This window comes from Camelus bactrianus, chromosome 5 (assembly GCF_048773025.1).
Source record: "Camelus bactrianus isolate YW-2024 breed Bactrian camel chromosome 5, ASM4877302v1, whole genome shotgun sequence".
NCBI lineage: Eukaryota > Metazoa > Chordata > Mammalia > Artiodactyla > Camelidae > Camelus > Camelus bactrianus.
The window spans coordinates 86,394,256-86,411,888 of NC_133543.1; the positions used below are offsets into that span (position 1 = coordinate 86,394,256).

The 17,633-nt window shown below is 43.2% G+C and overlaps 1 protein-coding gene across 1 annotated transcript; it reads left to right on the forward strand.

Moving 5' to 3' along the window:
• Positions 1–57: 57 nt before the first annotated feature.
• Positions 58–16,936, forward strand: TMEM169 (transmembrane protein 169). Its single transcript, XM_010948723.3, has 3 exons — positions 58–189; positions 11,557–11,949; positions 14,314–16,936. Exons 2-3 carry the CDS (start codon positions 11,679–11,681, stop codon positions 14,934–14,936), a joined length of 894 nt encoding a protein of 297 aa, XP_010947025.1. The 5' UTR covers positions 58–189; positions 11,557–11,678; the 3' UTR covers positions 14,937–16,936.
• The last annotated feature ends 697 nt before the right edge of the window (positions 16,937–17,633 follow it).

Consider the following 17,633-nt stretch of genomic DNA (forward strand, 5'->3'; position numbering starts at 1 on the left):
GTGACCTCCCGAGCCCCGCCCCGCCGGCTCGCGTCCCCTCGCGTCGCCCCGCCCCGCCCCGACGCCCCGCCCCCCGCGCTCCCGCCGCTGCGGCTCTCCATCCTTCCAGTGCCGGAGGACCGCTCCCCAGCGGTGGCGTCCTGACCATCCTCACCTTCCTCCTGCCTCTGTCTCCCGCGCATGTAGTAGGTGAGACTCCTTGTTCCTTGTGTGTGTGTTTTATTTCAGTGTTTTGTGGGCCGGGGAAAGGCAAGAAGACAAAAAGTGGGAGTGTGCTCTATTTTGAAAAATTCAGTCCTCATTGCTAATAGGTCTCACTGTTAATTAAAATTAAATCTCCAGTGCATCTGGGAAAAGAGAGGCTGCAGCTCGGGAGCCTTGCTGCGCCCGCCTGCATTGGACTTCGAGCGATGCTCTGACTCCAGCTGCTATGTGCGGCTGGCTGGGAAGGAAAGGGGCAGCCGTAGCTGAGGGGGAAGAAACCTCCTGAAGGGATGGTAATGAGGGGGGATGGGGGGAAAACAGTTGCCGTTCTCCTCAGAATCAAGATAATAAATGATTTTTAAAATAAACTCGAGCCCACCTTCACCTCACCTCCCTCTCCTTACCCAGGAATGAAGGGAAGAAGCAACCTTTGTCAGTTTTGAGATTTGCTCCATTTCAGCTGGGCTCCATAAATTGATGATTCCAAAAGAGGATCTTTCCTTGAAGGGTGTATGCTTCCTGCATCTGCAGGTGTGTATTTGAGAGCCTACCTTCTCGTTCATTCCTTATGCAGGGGAGCTAGTCTCCTGAGAATGGGGAAAATATCTTATTTGTGTTTTGGTGCCCAGTAACAGTGATTTATTATTTAGATTCTCCATCTTGCTTTGCACTATTAACCCACCATAGTAAAATTACACCTGGATTGGCTCTGTGAAACTCCACTTAAGAATTTGGCAGATCTAGGGAATGTGTTAACATTCCAGGCAGGATGCTGTTTCTAAGTCTGTTTTCAGAGAGTACTGTATTTTCCCCTGCAAGGTATTAAAATAATGTAAAAGGAAAGAAATGCCATCATCCTCTGTGGGGCACACCACCTAGATATTCACAAAGTGAATTGGAAATGGATCTGGTTGAGAGTGGAATCAGACATCACTTCCTCCTGTTCCTCTGTCCCCCTGCTCTCTGACCTTTTGAGAAACACTTAGCCCTCTGTCTTTGTTGCTGACAGATTCCAGTCTGCACTCATTAAAGAAAGAAAGAAATCTCTTCTGCTTCTTACTTAATAGATAGTTTCTCAAGGAATCGCTTTTACTACTGAAGTCAGTTATGTAGTTATGACCAATTTTTAAAAAAATTATACCATCACCTCTTAAAAGAGATGTACATTTAAAGAGGAAAATTCAAAGTACTGGTGCAGAAGAACAGAATTCCTGGTGATTTGATCCCAATGACAAAGAATTTTTTTAACAGGCAGAGAAATATTAACTCAGTTCTGAGGGGTTTCTTATTCCAGAAAATTCCAGGCTTTCTTGGGAGGAAGGAATACTTTAAATTTCTTTCAAAGATACTTTTATTGAAGATATAATTTAATGTGGTTTGTGACCTGATCTGGATTTGTGGATTCACGGAGCTCTGCCATGTTGGGTCACTGCGGGCCTGGCCATACTGCAGCCCCTGTGTGGCGGCTGAGTGCCTCAGAGAGGGATTCTGCAGTCCTCTGGTGAAAAAGTACTGGACTGGCTTCAAGCCAGTTTTCCCTGCTGAGGATGACAAGGAGCCATTCCTCACCCTCAAGGAAGTGGCACTACAAGCAGTCAGAAAGCTCCTTTTCACAGTCCAGAGAAAGCCTGTGAGTAAGAGTGACGTGGAGTCTCCTCGAGAGATCTTTTGTTAAAAAGGCATGTCCTCTCTGCCTCTGCCTCTGCCTCTGACCTCAGTCAGGGTTTGAATGTCTGCTAACCCGGAAAGGCCTGGGGGCTCAGCAATAGTTCTGTCTCTTGGAGGCTCTTTGTTTCCAGATTTTAATTCTGGCTCCAGATTGAGCCCTCTCTTCTCAGGGCATCCACACCACGCTGCACTGACCACCCCTTTGACTGAATCAAATGCTGCCCTGAGCTCTGCATCACTGCCCTCTTTGTCCTGGGGGAAAAAAGTCATCTCCATGGCCATGATCCTTCCACACTCCCACTCTGTCATTAGCACTGACTCAATGCATCTTTTAAGATGCTCTTGCTGCTCACCCATCTTCCCACCCCTCCCCCACCCCATCTGCCTTGTAACTTCATTTTCTCCCCTAAGCAAAGCAGCTGCTGGCTCAGACTGACAGGGGCCTGTAGGAGTCTCAACATTGAGACTCACAGAATCTTGGTGATGAAGGAATGTCAGTGTGGCATCTAGCCCCACTCTGCCTTGAGATAAAAGCCATCCCGATCCAAATATAAGTGAGATTCTTAACCAGCTGACAATATTCAACCAACATTTACTGAGCACCTGTCATGTGCCAGGTACTGTTCTAGGCATGGGGGATACAGTACAGTAGACAGGCCAGTTAGGTGTCTCTGCCTTGGTAGAGTTTATATTGTAGTATGTATATATGTTGGGAGTTAGGGGTGGAAGGGGTTTGTGTGCTATGAGAGGTAGGGCAAAAAGCAAACAAAAAATCAGGTAGTAAAGACCAGATCTTACAGTTCTTATGATAAAACGATACTCAGGCTCGTTCTATCTAACTACTCTCACTACCGGGAGCTATTTCCTATGTATACAATCCAATGCTCCCCAGAAGATGGACCAGCCTCAGTGTGAGAGCTTTTTAGGACTAGGAGACAAAGGAGGTACTGCTCACAGGACCACAGAGAAACAGGCTGCAGCCTGACTCTGCTCACAGCCATTCACAGCACCCTGCTGGAGGCTGTGAGTTCTAAGCTGCTGTCCCATCATTTGTTTCAATCACTTGACACCAGTCTGAACCAAATTTCCTTCCATCTTTCTTTTAGTGAGACTGTCTCTCTGAGAGGGGCTAATAGTAATTTTCAGGGGAAAAGTGGGAAGCATTTTACTTCCTGGTTGGCCTAGTACATCTAATGATGGTAAACCAAGATGCTAGTGGGAGAGCTTGACCACCCCAGACGGGTGACATGTAGCCTGGCAACAGATACACCAGTCAGGAAAGAATGGCAAGAACAGCAGGACTAGAGCAGGGCACAGTTCACTGTGGTAGTTGTAAATTAACCTGAAAACGATGATACTTTACCCTCCTGGGTCCAGTTCAGGCTCCTTGGAAGAAGGAGATGTGTCACTATCAGTGAAGGTACAAAAAGTGAATTCCTGGTTGTTCTTAAACCAGTGGAGCAAGGCACCCTAACTTGGAAGCTTTATAAGCCAGAGGATGACAAAATGGCAGCCTATTTGTGATTTGTTTGGGTTGTTTGTCCACATGGTAATTTATTTAAACTTGGACTAATTACAACTATTAAAATCAGGAACTTTCACATGAAATTTCAGACAACCCATACAAAATGGACCTGAATTTATCTAGGACAGCAGTTGGCTGATGACTGGGCTTGGTGGATGGAAGAGAAGAGAACAGTAACTTCCTAGTTCAGACAAGACCTGAGCTCTTCTGTTTACCATACCCCCCGCTACTCCTTGTGTCTGGATGCTAAGGCTTAGTGTCCTTGCCATTTATTAGCCTTTTCCTGCCTCATTCCGTCCATATATACTTGTTCCCTGCAATTAATATAAGAGCAGAGGCTTCAAAGCTTCCTGGTTTCTCCACCCACCAAGTCCACAAGTTCTGCTGAGTATCTGAGTGGGTTTGGAGAAGGCACTGGATCAGGTCTACTTCAGAGAATTGTGAGCAGAGTCCAGGGAAATCACGCCTGATGGTGAGAGATGCATGAAGCAGCAGTGAACCACCACTGTGGAGGTTGGGGTGGGAGTTAATGACCAAGTGACTGACTAGATAGGAACTGGCCAGTGGGGAATAGTGGCCAGACTTCCTGCTGATGACTCAGCCCTACGAAGGCACTATAGGTAAGTTCATTCGGTGGTGTCTTTGGGTTTTTGAATGCCGAAGAGCTGTTGGTTTTCTTCTAATAAAACTCCCTTATGGAACACTGTTTTGACCGTCTCATCACAAGCAGAGGATGGTATCTGTCTTAGTCCATTTGGCTGTTTGGGCTGCTGCGACAAAAATACCCTAGGTTGAATGGCTTAAATAACAAGCATTTTTTTTTCTCACATTTCTGGAGGCTGGGAAGTCCAAGATCAAGGTGCCAGCATATCCATTATGTGGTGAGGACCTGCTTCCTAGTTCATAGACGGCCATCTTTTTGCTGTGTCCTCAAATGGCAGAAAGAGCAAGAGAGCTCTCTGGGGTCTCTTTTGTAAGGGCACTAATCTCATTCATGAAGGCTCCACACTTGTGACCTGTCACCTCCCAAAGACTCCACCCCCTAATACCATCACATTGGAGGTTAAGATTTCAACATGAATTTTGGGGGAACAAAACATTCAGTCCTTAACAGTCTCATATAGTGCATTGAAATCTCTAGTGGGCTTCTGGTGGAGCTTGAGCCAGCATGAGTGCAATATCCTTTGGTCTGGACAGCTGAGTTTCAGAATACCTGGCCCACCCTGGAGAGTCAAAACAGCTTGAATGAGCCATTATCAAGGATGGTGCCATTTTATGCTCTAACTGTGAAATGCATATTAGCCTATTCCCCAGGGCTGATGAATTGGAACACAGCAGAGGGTTGAGACATAAAATAACCTTGACAGAAATAGTGTATTGGGTAGGATTTCTATGTAGCTGCCTTAAGAGAACAAAATAGTCCTGGATTAAAACAAGCTAGATAATCACCTTTTTCTCATATTACAGTCCAGAGGAAGAGTGTTTATGGCTGTAAGGAGGGCTCTTATTCCTTCCTTCTCATTCCTCTGCCATCCTTTGGGGTTGCCCTTGTCTGCATGGCTGAAGATGGCCCATCAGGTTCACACTCCAGCTCTCCAGAAGGTGAAAAGTGGAAGGAGAGGGCAGAGGTGGAAGTTACACAAGTCACATTTACTCACATCCCACTGGCCAGAAATTAGTCATATCAGCACATCTAGCTGCAAAGGATGCTGGGAAATGTTACCTTTACTGGGGAAGTCTTGTGACCAGCTGAAATCTTCATTATTAAAGAAGAAAGCAGAGGAGGAACATTTAGCAATTATGCCATAACTGGGCTTATTGAGCATAGGGAAGCTTATTAGTGTCTCTTAAGCTTTTCGTCAGTCTCTGACACAATCCGGTGAATCCACTTCAAACAGCTCCCACTTCCATCCAAATCATCATTCTAGTCACTTAAGGACATTTTGTTGAACACCTGCTTGTTAGCCTTCTCGTATGATACCAGTTCATAGAGCTTATAGTCTAGTAGAGGAGATAGACTGTAAAGAAGTAAAATAACAAAAATTAATCGTAAATGTTGCTAAGTGCTATACAGGAAGTGGGCTGTTGTGATAAAGAATAGTGAAAGGCAGAGCAAGAAGCTTGTTTTAGGTTTTGTGTCAGGAAAGCCTTACAGTGGTGACATTTGACCTGAAGGTTGGGGAATATAAAGGCATGTGAAGGGGCAAGAGTGGAGCAGCATTCCAGGCAAGGCAGACAGCATTGAAGAAGACCACCAGTGGGAAAGCATTTGATAGTCTTGACTGCCACACAGGCAGACAGTGTGATTGAAGCATAGGAGCTGTGTATGAAGGAGGTGGGAGAGCCTAGGGTGGCAGGATGGGGAGGGGCCAGATCATGCAGGTCCTTAGGCTACACGAAAAGTTTGGATTTCATTTTATACCAATGGGAAGTCCCTGGAGGCATTTTAAGCAGAAAATGGCATGATTTTATTGATGTTATCAAAAAAATCTTTCTAACTGCTAAGTGGAGAATTGGTTGGAAGACAGCAAGAGTAGAAGCCAGAAGATAAGGAGCATTTTTAGAACCATAGTAAGAGATGACGGCTTCTTAGACCAGAGTGGTGAAAAGTGTTTAAGGAAAAGTGGAGAATGTGTTTAAGGATTATCTGGAGAATTTCCTTCCAGAGTGGCTTAATGTTATTGTTATTTTATGCATACGTTCTAGAGTCTGAGTCAGTACCTTAAAACTTATTTTTCTCCCAAGGATGACTGAGAATTCAGAGCTAATGGTGGACTGAGGTTAACATTCTGCAGTATCACATTCATTAATTCATTTGGACTGGGGGTGGAGGTGGAGGATGGGCAAAGCCTACCTTCCAGAGAAAAGAGCAAAGCCCTGTCTCTTCTCTTAATGCTATTGATTAAAGCCTTGGAAACTAGGGATTTTTCTTTTAACCCTCTCTCTTATGAAATCTAAAAGGAAGGAGAAATGTTCAGAACCTGCTTCTCAGATCAAATACTAACAGCATAATAAAGTGTACAAAATGTGGAAGATAATTAAGTCAGCCTCTCTTAACAGTTGATCGTGTCATATTTCCAAGTTGGCATTTTCCCTTCCCCTTTGTCCTATCAGGTCAGTAAGTATGTAGCAAGTATCTGCTACAGTTCCAGCACCGGGATCTTCCCGTTAGAAGTAAAGAAGTATAAGACGGTTTCTGATTTCTAAAATTTTATAATAATGTTTCCTGGAGAGGTGAATGAGAAATCATGAAGCCATTCATAATCAGAAGTCCAAATACCCTCATTGCAAAATAGTACTTGTTTCATAAGATTGTTGTGCCCAGAACAGTTGCACAATACCTGGCACACAGGATTGTTCCAAAATTTTTTTAATGTGTAATTAAATAGGGGAAATGCATGTATAAGCAACTAATACAGAAGTTAACAAATTATACAATCAGTAAGTGTCATCTTTAATGAAAATAGGCACTTGTAGAGTTTCCTTCTCCATCCCTTCCTCCTTTCCCCTCCCCCTTCTCCTATCCTCTTGGTAACACTAGAAGATTGAGTCTGCTGAGAATAAAGATAATGAGTTTGGTCTGAACCTGCTTAGCCAGAAATGATGAGATAATTTATGTGGAAAATATCCACTAGGCTATAGGAAATACATCTAGATGATCTATTAACTCTTGACATCTGGATTTGGGTATTCTTGGCATAGAGGTGTCCTATAGCTGTAGGCAGGAAGGCCCTTTATTTCAACAGAAGGAAGAGAATGTACTATTGAGAACAGAGGGCAGTAGATAGAGAATTCTCAAAAGCACTAGCAATTATGGGTCAGAGAAGGCAGGTAGGGGAGTAAGAGAGACAGAAGGAGGATTTGAGAGGTAGCAAGAAAATGAGGGTAGAAAGTCAAAGGAGGTGAGGGGAGTCAAAGAAAGACTTGGAAATAAGCAGAATCAAAGGCTCTGGTATAGATGAATAAAGTAAGAATGGTGAAATTGTCATTGTGGTCACATTGGTGACTTTCAAGGTTGTATTTGTTGACCTTTAATTAATAAACTGCCAGATATTTCTCCAGCAAAGATAGGTTTATTCAGTATCAGCAGAGAATTGCAGTTTGGGGTCTACAACCATGGGGAGCCACATTCAAGTCCTCAAATGGCAAGGGAAGGAAAACCCTTTTATAGAGGGGAAAAGAAAGTTGGGAGGGCTATAGTAGACAGAGAGTCCATGGCTTTTCATTGGCTGAGTTCTTGCCAATAAAGAAGAGTTTTTCGGCTTCCTGTTGGTATTTGCTATCATCACAGGGCATGAGAGCTCCCCTTTCTGGTCTCCCAACTCTGTTTAATTGAGGTTTCTGTTTATTAAGTTTTCACATATTCCAAACACAAAAGGGAGACACTGTCACCAAAGGAAAGAGGAATGGAGGTGGGGCAGCAAAAACCAACTAAACAAAAAACATCAGCTGTCTGCTGCAGCCACTAACACTTGACTTTTTCCAAATCTTGATGGGAAAATTCTGGGCTTTGGAGTTTGTGCAAGTTAGGCTTAAATGCAGTTCTTTCACTTCTTTATTTAAAGTAGATGAGGTTAATAATGTCACAGGAGGACACTAGAACCTACTTTATCACAGAAAGCTCCTGTACCCTGGGTCTTCCTGCTCTTAGAACATTGTTTGCTCTATGACACATCACCAAATGAATTCCATAGTCCAACAAGCTCCATGTATTACAATGTGAAGATAATGGTACTTAACTCTGTTCACAGAGCCTCCCAAAGCTAAGTCAGTCTGTGAGGACTTTGTGAAACCTGCCGTTTTGCCAATCGGTGGGCATTTTCAGTTCTGTCACTGAGCGCCTCATTTTTTTCAGTCACCAGGCTATGTGCCCTAGATTCAAAGGTGGTTAAGACCCAGTACCTGCCATCCAGTGGGGAGACAGATAAGACAATTAACAATTAGAGGGAAAAGGAGAAGAATTTAGGTAGGAGGACAGTGGAGGAGAGCTGCCTGCTGAGGTCACTCAGCCTTTGGGGAGTTTTGGCATTTGAAGAAATATGATGAGTCGATCTTGGTACCTGATAACAACAAAGTTGCATAATTTTAAGACATGGGATTTGCTTCAAACTGAGTGGCATTTAGAGCCTAGTTAGATTTTTGACTGTACCTTAATCCTCTCCCCTCCCATTCCCTACCCAACTCTGGCTGGGCCAGTCCACTAAACATTGGGGCCATGTAATACAAATAAGAGGAGAATTAGCTTCGTTATTGGGGGGAAAAAGGGAGACCAACAAGTGTGCATGTGGCATTGAAAAGAAAGAAGTATTAGTGGGTGAGGGTGTAGCTCAAGTGGTAGAGCACATGCTTAGCATGCATGAGGTCCTGGGTTCAATCCCCAGTACCTCCTCTAATAGTAAATAAATAAGGAAATCTAATTACCTCCCCCCACCAAAAAATGAATGAATAAATAAATAAATAAAAATTTAAAAAGAAAAGAAAAGAAGTACCCAGAGAGCACTTAAAGAAAATGAGGATTTGAGAATTAGCAACAAAAGTTAACAGAAAGCTGGTACCCTGGAGTTAACTGCAGAGTGTACAATCTCCCGGAGCCTTGGAGTGGCAGAATTATGAGTAGAATCTATTCACAGTCCACTGCAATTCTCAACTCTAAGTACAGTTACTTGGAAATTAGGAAATTTGGTAAATAATTTAGAAACTTTTCATATCAATAGAAGCTGCCACCATGGTCATTAAGACAAGTATTTTCACAGTACAATTGCCAATAATATATAATAATGGGGCCACTTGGCTCCTCCACTAAGTTTAAAACCAGATTGGTTAAAAGTGCCTGAGAGTATTCTGGCTAATAAATGAAAAAGAAACAAAAGCAAAGAGAATAGCATCTTTTTTTGTATTTTTTGAAATTTATTTTTATTGAAGTATAGTTGATTTATAACGTTGTATTAGTTTCAGGTGTACAGCAAAGTGATTTAGTTATACATATACATATATATTTTTTCATATTCTTTTCCATCATAGGTTATTACAAGATATTGAATATAATTCCCTATGCTATACAGTAGGTCCTTGTTGTTTATTTTATTTATACTAGTTTGTATATGTTAATCCCAATCTCCTAATTGATTGAATTATAGTTGATTTACAAAATGATACTAGTTTCTGGTGTATAGCAAAGCAATTCAGTTATACGTATATATTCTTTTTCAGATTCTTTTCCATTATAGTTCATTATAGGATACTGAATATAGTTCCCTGTGCTATACAGTAGGACCTTATTGTTTATCTATTTTATATATAGTAGTATGTACTTGTAATCCCAAATTTCTAATTTATCCCTCCTCCCCACAACAATATCATCATTTTTGTAACCCCTAGTGAATAAATGGGTCCAGCCAGTGGTCATCAATGGCTACTAATTTCACAAAGAATCAAGCAGACGTTAAGTACCTTCTGGTAGAAATGCAAAACACCATCTATAACGTCTTGCTAAACAAACAGCCTGCCAAAAGAATTCCAACCTGAATCTGATCAAGCCTCTATTTAGCTACCAATTTATAGAAAATACATGGTTCAGAGGAACACACTATGGCAATGCAATCAGCAACATCTAGGCCATGAGAATCTGCAAGATCAATGGCCTTTCTTAAACAAGTAAAGGGGAAGGAAAAAAATTGGTGGGTGAACATATAGACCTGTTCTGTCCAGTATAGTGGCCAGAAGTAGCCATATGGTTATTTAAATTTAAATTGATTAGAATTCAATAAAATTTAAAATACATTTCCTCAGTTGTGCTAGACTCATTCAGGTGCGAAGGCAGAAAGTTCTGTTGGACAGCATTGCTGTAGACAAAGTGTACGATCTGTTTGCATTATACAGACTTTATTTGAATCCTAATTCAAGAAAATGGACTTTAAAATGTTAAACAGGGCAATTTGAACTGAGTATTTGATGATATTAAAGAATTGTTTAAAAAATTAGCTGCAATAATGGTATTGTGATTATCTTTTTTAAAAAAGAGAGTCCTTACATAAAAAAGATATATGCTGAAATAGTTACAGATGAAATGAAAATGATGTCTGAGATTTGCTTTTAAATAATATGTGGAGATGAAACAAAGTTGGTTTTGAATATTTTGATTATTGTTGAAACTGGGTGATTGGTGGTACAATGAGGGTTTATGAAAATTATTCTCTTTGCTTTTTATAGGTTTGCCACTTTCCGTAACAAAAGATTCGCCTCTTACATATGTCTGAAACTTTCCATAATAACAAGTTTGTTGGGGGTTTTTTTGGGGGGGGTATTTATTTTTTTGGTTTTTGTTACTTTAGAAGCAAACAAGCAGCTACCAACTTAAATGTGACTGGCTGGATATTTGCTAATTGGCACCTCTTCAGCAACAGCATTCAAATCATTTTTTTCCTCTTAATGGCTTCATGCACCAAGAACACAGTCCAATCAGTTTCTTATTTAAAAGATGTTATATAGACTCTCCTCTCTCCCACCTCTCTTTGCCTGGAGAATTTAAAAAAAAGGAGAGAAAACATTAAGAGTGAAAAGCCTGCATCTTTTCCACTGGTCTCCCAGATGTTGGTGTCACAAATTCCAGTAACTCTAGTATCTTGGGCCAACAAGAAGCCAGAAGACAGTTGTCTTTCTAGAATACCAGGGAAGACATGGTTGGTGAAGGTATGCCATCTTTGGATGGCTTGCTCAAAGGTGCATTCATCCATTTGAGTATAGTTGTAATGTGTGACCCAACAACCAGAAGCCAGGAGTGCTGGTCCCAGCTGTATGAATCCCCATCTATGGTGGGAGGAAGAATGACCCTTTGAAAAAATATTTAAAAAAAAAAAAAGAATGATCCCTAACTTCTGTCTGTAAGTCCTCGTCACCCAACTTCCTTATACTTGGAATCTCCCAGCTAGACTGATAGGTTTTGCATGACACATGTTTGTTTAAGTGACAAAAATATGGCAACACAAAAATTTTTTCTCACAACAATTCATTCTTGTATTTCCACAGCACTCCTGAAATAAAGTATTATGAGAAATATAGGGAGGGGAAGGCTTCTGCCAACTTGAGGACCATTTCTCAAACTCCTCTCCATCTCACCCTATTCATTCCCTACTGATGGCTTTGCTTTCTTGTCTTTTAAGTGGAACTCATTGGGACATCTTTGCATAGCCCCATCCTGGCACAAGCTCTGTGATGTGTGCATCGTGAGTTTGTTCAAGTACATTGGACTCTTCACAAGGAATTGCTGGATTTGAAGACTAGGATGGAAGAGCTGGCACCAGTGGAAGGCGAGGGCCGGCTCCCGAGCCCCCACCAGGGCTCTCTGAGGAAGGTCGTGGCAGCTGCCCTGGCCCTGGATGGGGAATCCACAATGGGTCGTAGGAAAAAGAAGAAGAAAGAGTCCCGCCCAGAATCTATCATCATCTACAGGTCAGAGAGTGACAAACTGGATGAGGAGCCTGGGGAATTCGAAGGTGGAGACCAGCCTAAAGAGGAGGAGGGAGATGATTTCCTAGACTATCCTGGGGATGATGGTAAGTCCCTTGGGGCCACCTGCTTAAAGCCATAGGAAGGAAACCAAATGAGGATCCTCCAGAAGACAGGCATTGGCTGACTGACCTCCTTGTTGATACATTTCTTCTCGCAATGTCGCATTCTTCACTCAACAAATTGACAGTATTTATTGAGCATTTATTATGTTCTCTTCTAGGTGATATGGAGGCGATCTCCGCCCTTTTGGAACTCCTAGTGTAATGAAAGAGACAAATTTATACACAAAAAAATTAGTAATACAAGTCTACTGTGCTAATTACTTAATACATGTAAGATAAACAGTAATGGTTGACTTTCCTTAATAATCAAGAAAATGTGATTTATAACAATGAGTTATTGTAAAAGAAGAATGGCCAAAAACTGGGTAAAACATGATAACATCAGTGTGAGGAAATGGATATATTCTCATACACCTCATGAGGAAGTGGAGTCTGCTTTGACTACTTTTTAGGAAAATTTGTCAATATTACTTACATTCAGAATTCTAAATAGAATATCCTATATTCTGGAAATTCTCAGTATCTACATCACAAAACATCTGCCTACGTGCATAAAGAGGCATGTGTAAGAATGTTTGTTGCTGTGAATGAAACTGGCATGGCTGTATTAAGCATCATGACGCAGCAGTCAATGGATGAGGGAGATGTTTGTACTGCTGGATCATCTCTAAGACCTATGCCCACGGTGAACGAGATGGGCAGCGCCCCTGCTCTCGTGCAGTTTACCTTCCAGTCCGGGGAAGACAGACATTGAACAAGTCAGCAAATAAGAGAATTCCAGGTAGTGGTACGAGTTCCAAAGACAGTAAACCAGGGTGATGGGAAGATGTGCAGGCGATGGAGGGAGAGGTTGCTTCTGAGGAAGTGATGTTTGACAAATGACATGAAGGAGCCAGCCATGAAAAAATCTGGGGCAGAACTTTTAGACGAGGGGAGGCAGCAAGGGCAAAAACCCTGGCCTGGGATGGAAGCGCCACTGGCCCGTTTCTGGAAGGCTGTTACTTCTGTGCAGGGAGCTTGGAGAACGAGGGGAAGGAGGTGAGAGGAGGTCAGAGAGGCAGGCAGGGGCCGGGGCACGTTGGACCCTGCAGGTCATAGTAAAGAGCTTGGGATTGGTAATAAGTGTGAGGGGAAGCCAATGGGGAACTTTTAAGCAAAACAGAGACATCATCTCACTTATATTTTTAAACTGCCACTCTGGCTTCTCTGGAAAGAATGGATTTCAAGGGGTGGGAGGGGAGACTGAGGGGAGATGGTCGTCACTGCAGCCCTAGTGCGACAGCAGGAGCGAGAGCTGGAGGGGAGGCTGGGCTCGGAATGCAACCTGGAACTCGCTGCTGGGTTGGGGTCGGGAGTAAGGGGAAAAAAGGCATCCACAGTGACTCCTGGGGTTTTGACAGGAACTGCAGAGAGGATGGGTGGTGGTGTCCTTTACTGAGTTGAGGGAGACTGAAACCATTTGGTTTGGGGGCAACAGTACAACCTTTTTATGGGGGCAGTCAGAGTCCCTTGCCAGAGTCCTGGGCCCTGCTTGAGGTGGCTCCAGCCGTGGGGCAAGGAGTCCGCAGGGCCTACGGATCATGCTACCCAGAAGCCTGGGCCTCCCAGCATACCCGCCTTCCTCCACTTCCAGACTACATTCCACAGATTAAGAACTGTGGATTTTGCTATTTCAACACCTGCAACCTCACCACCGGGATGGCCAAAGAGGGCTGTTTGGTGGCGGTGGTGTGTCTGTGTAGGGAATGTGTGTGGTGTGAGTGTGTGTATATGTGTGGACGATGTGTGTGTTGTGCCTGGGTGCATACAGAACTTAGATGTGAAGGCTGGGATGTCCACGGCATGTGAGGAGGCCCCTCTCGGAGAAGCACAGAGGCAGGGGTGAGGAGAGAAGAGAGGTGGGCTGCCCACCAGTGTAATACACACATGGCCCCACCTGCACACACAGTAGTTGATACTCATGAACAGCGTTTCCACAGTACTTCTAGTAAACTAGAAATACGATCGCTGTGAAGTGGTGTCTGTGGTAGAGTTCCTCATTCCCGTCCACATCACAGACATGACAAGATCAAGACCAGAGAAGCGGAGAGAGAACATGAGACACAAGAAGAACCTGCCTCCCCCTTTTGTCAGGGCCCTGACAGGAGAGTTGGTCGTGGGGGCAACAATCCCAGTGGTCCCCCGCCTGAGGGAGACCCGTTCAGTCCCTCATCGAATCACTGACTCCAGCGCCGTGTCAAAGGCTCTGAAAAGACCCTCTCATACTCAGCTTCAGTCTCAGGGGGTGACGTTGTGATGAGATGTCCACTCTTCTGATCTTGACTTTCATCTCTTTGTGCCCTGCAGATATGTGGAACATGCCTTCGGACAGCCGCTATGTCACGTTAACTGGGACCATCACACGAGGGAAGAAAAAGGGGCAGCTGGTAGACATCCATGTCACGTTGACAGAGAAGGAGCTGCAGGAACTGACCAAGCCTAAAGTGTCGTCAAGGGAGATGACACCTGGAGTCAGAAAGGCCTGCCAGTTGGGAGCAGACCGTGGGCCCCACGTGGTCCTCTGGACGCTGGTCTGCCTGCCTGTGGTCTTCATCCTCTCCTTCGTGGTCTCTTTCTACTATGGCACTATCACCTGGTACAACATCTTCCTTGTGTACAATGAGGAGAGGACCTTCTGGCACAAGATCTCATGTTGCCCCTGCCTCATTCTCTTCTATCCAGTGCTCATCATGGCCATGGCCTCTTCCCTGGGCCTCTATGCTGCTGTGGTCCAGCTCTCGTGGTCCTGGGGAGCGTGGTGGCAAGCTGCCCGGGACATGGAGAAAGGCTTCTGTGGCTGGCTGTGCAGCAAGCTGGGTCTGGAGGACTGTTCTCCCTACACCATTGTGGAGTTGCTTGAATCTGATAACATCTCAGGCAATCTGTCCAACAAGGATGCCACCCAGGAGGTAGAAACGTCCACTGTCTAAACTCCCAATAGCTTACTTTATTCTTGGCTCTCAGTAGCCTGTATATCACCTTTCAACTCCAGAATATTCTTTCTTTAAATGATTCCCTCCCCTCCCCCTCCCTCCTCCCCCAATGCAAGTTCTGGAAAATTCTAGCCCACACTGATCTGTCCTACAATCTTGTTGGTTCCAGGAGGGCAGGGAACAGAAAAGCAATTTGTGCAAAATAGTCCATCCAGTGGATAAGCTCTTCTGCATTCCTTACCCTAAGATGACCGTTTATCTGGGACAGGGATCTCAGTTGTGTCAGTTCAGGAGCCTGAAGGTGTCCCTGGTGCCTGGAACCCAGGGGAGTATGTGACTAAATGTGACAGAGAGACTCAGGAGGCTCAGGGGAGACCAAGTCCACCAATAAGATAATAGATAGGGATGAAGTGAGACATTTAGGAAGCAGAGCTACTTCAGTGTAGCAGAATGTAAAGATTTGTGTGGATCACTTAGATTTTGATTTTGATATTAAATATAATTAAATTCAAATATCAGTAATTTAAACAAGATAGAAAGTCGGTTTCTTTCCTGTATAGAAGTCTGGAGGCAGACCATCAGGGAACCTTTCATCAGTAGGATGGGACCCTCATCACCTTTATCCTTAGCACCCCAGGGCTGACTACATCTCCAGCCATGATGTCCATGTATCTGGCAGAACAAGGAAAGGGCAAAGAAGACCACACCCTCTCAGGCTAAGGAGGCTTCCTAGATGGCCCGCTCAACACCTCTTAAAGCTTATTGGCCAGGCCTTGGTCATGTGACCTTACAAGCAAAAGAGGCAAGGAAACACAGCCTTCTGGCTGGGCAGCTATATTCCAGGGTAAATGTTTGGGTTCTGCTAATGTAAGAGACAAGGAAACAATGGCTATTTTGGTAGGCAAATATGAATCTCTGCCTCACAGTAATCGTTTAAATATATTCCGATCCCAAACTAGGAGTGTAGTTTGTTTGTTTGTTTGTTTGTTTGTTTGTTTGTTTTATTTATTTATTTATTTATTTATTTATTTATTTATTTATTTATTTATTTATCTATCTATCTATCTATCTATCTATCTATCTATCTATCTATCTATCTAGGCCTAACTCTTACATGGAGAATTTATACATAGATACTAGCTACATACACTATGCATAAATCATACATAGATGTTAGCAACTCATGTACTTTGCAATTAAATATCTGTAATGCCATGTGATTTCAGGTTTTTTAGAAAGGAAGAGTACAATTATAGTAGCACAACTTTTCCCTGGTAGTAAGGGTAGGACTGTGTGGTGACATTTAATCTAATGTACAGATGAAAGACTGGGAAGGGAGGGATTGCATCTGTTAGAATCACCCCAGCAGGGTCAGTAGCCCTACGCACAAGGAAGAAAGAGATAGCTTTGTGTCATTTGTCAGACTCACTCAGAGCATCACTCATTCAGCTGTTCCTGGAGTTTAGAGACAAACACTTTCCTTGCTGTGCTGAAAAGCTTGGGTCTTCCTGGCCACTGGGGTATAAACCAGATGAATCCAGATTAACAGATTCTGAACTTAAAAAAAAAAATTAATTCCTAAGGATATCTTTCTAAGTTCAAAAAAACCCCATCAAATTCTAAGAGGTCAAGCAGGTTTTGGAGGTTTGGGTCCTTAACAAGAATAGCTGGTGCCCCTATTCATGTCTCAGGAAGAAGCTGGTGAAAGAACTGCTGGGAATCAAACCAGATGGGTCACACGTGCTGCCCCACAGAAGGCCAGGGACATTTGCCTAATGTATGGTGCTGAACTCCACCTTAAGAGGAAACCCCACCGTTAAAAAAAAAAACAAACTATTATTAGTTTGAAAAAAGACTCCAACATTTTAAAAGATAAACTTGGTGCTCTCTGGTGCTTTTGCAGAGATAAAAACAATTGAAATGAAGACGAAGGAAATAAAAATAAAGTCTGATTAACATTTGCTCACTTTGTGTTTGAGTTTCTCCAAAATTACTTTGAATGCTACACTTTTCAGAAAAAGGGTGGTGACTGTCTTATCTATGTATAATGATCTTTTTTGGCGGGGAGTGGGGTGGAATCAAACCGTTTTGTTGAGGGGCTACGGGAGAGGGTCGAAGGACTAGGAGGACAATTAGATCTGACATCCTTGTCCTGGCCAGGATCTCCACAGCTTCGCAGTCTTTGAAAAAGCTGATGATCTTAATATGGATCCTTGTGTCTTGACTGTTCCCATGTACCACTAATTTATGGGGATTCCATTTAGATGGGCTGTTTCCACGAATCACATACTTACCTAAGCCTATGTTAGAAAGTTGCAAGTATATTTGTCACATGTTTTTTTCCCCCTAGAGTTAGGGAAGCCAATGGCCAAGGGCAAAAACAATCTTGATTAGGACACGGGTAAGGTGGCGCTGGTGGAATGGTGAAGGGTAGGGGTGAGGGGTCTGGAGCAAGAGATACCTAGGGGAAGTTGACGAAGCCCTCATCCTACTTGGGCTCGCCACCTAGTGGAAGAAATGGGCTTATAAATTAAAATCATTTCCAAAGGTCTATGAACAGAATTAGGAGCAGGAGGGATAGGTATAAATGAAGGTACTATTTTTGCATGTTTTCCTTTGATTAAAAAACATAATAAAGACAGCAGGATCTACCATTAAAAAAAAATCATTTCCAAAGGGCTCTAATCGAGGTAT

What these genes read in the sequence shown, in the direction of transcription:
- TMEM169 (XM_010948723.3), top strand. Translation starts at nt 11,679, where the DNA reads ATGGAAGAGCTGGCACCAGTGGAAGGCGAGGGCCGGCTCCCGAGCCCC. An exon ending in AGACTATCCTGGGGATGATG is followed by an intron (nt 11,950 to 14,313) that starts GTAAGTCCCTTG and finishes TGTGCCCTGCAG; the next exon opens with ATATGTGGAACATGCCTTCG.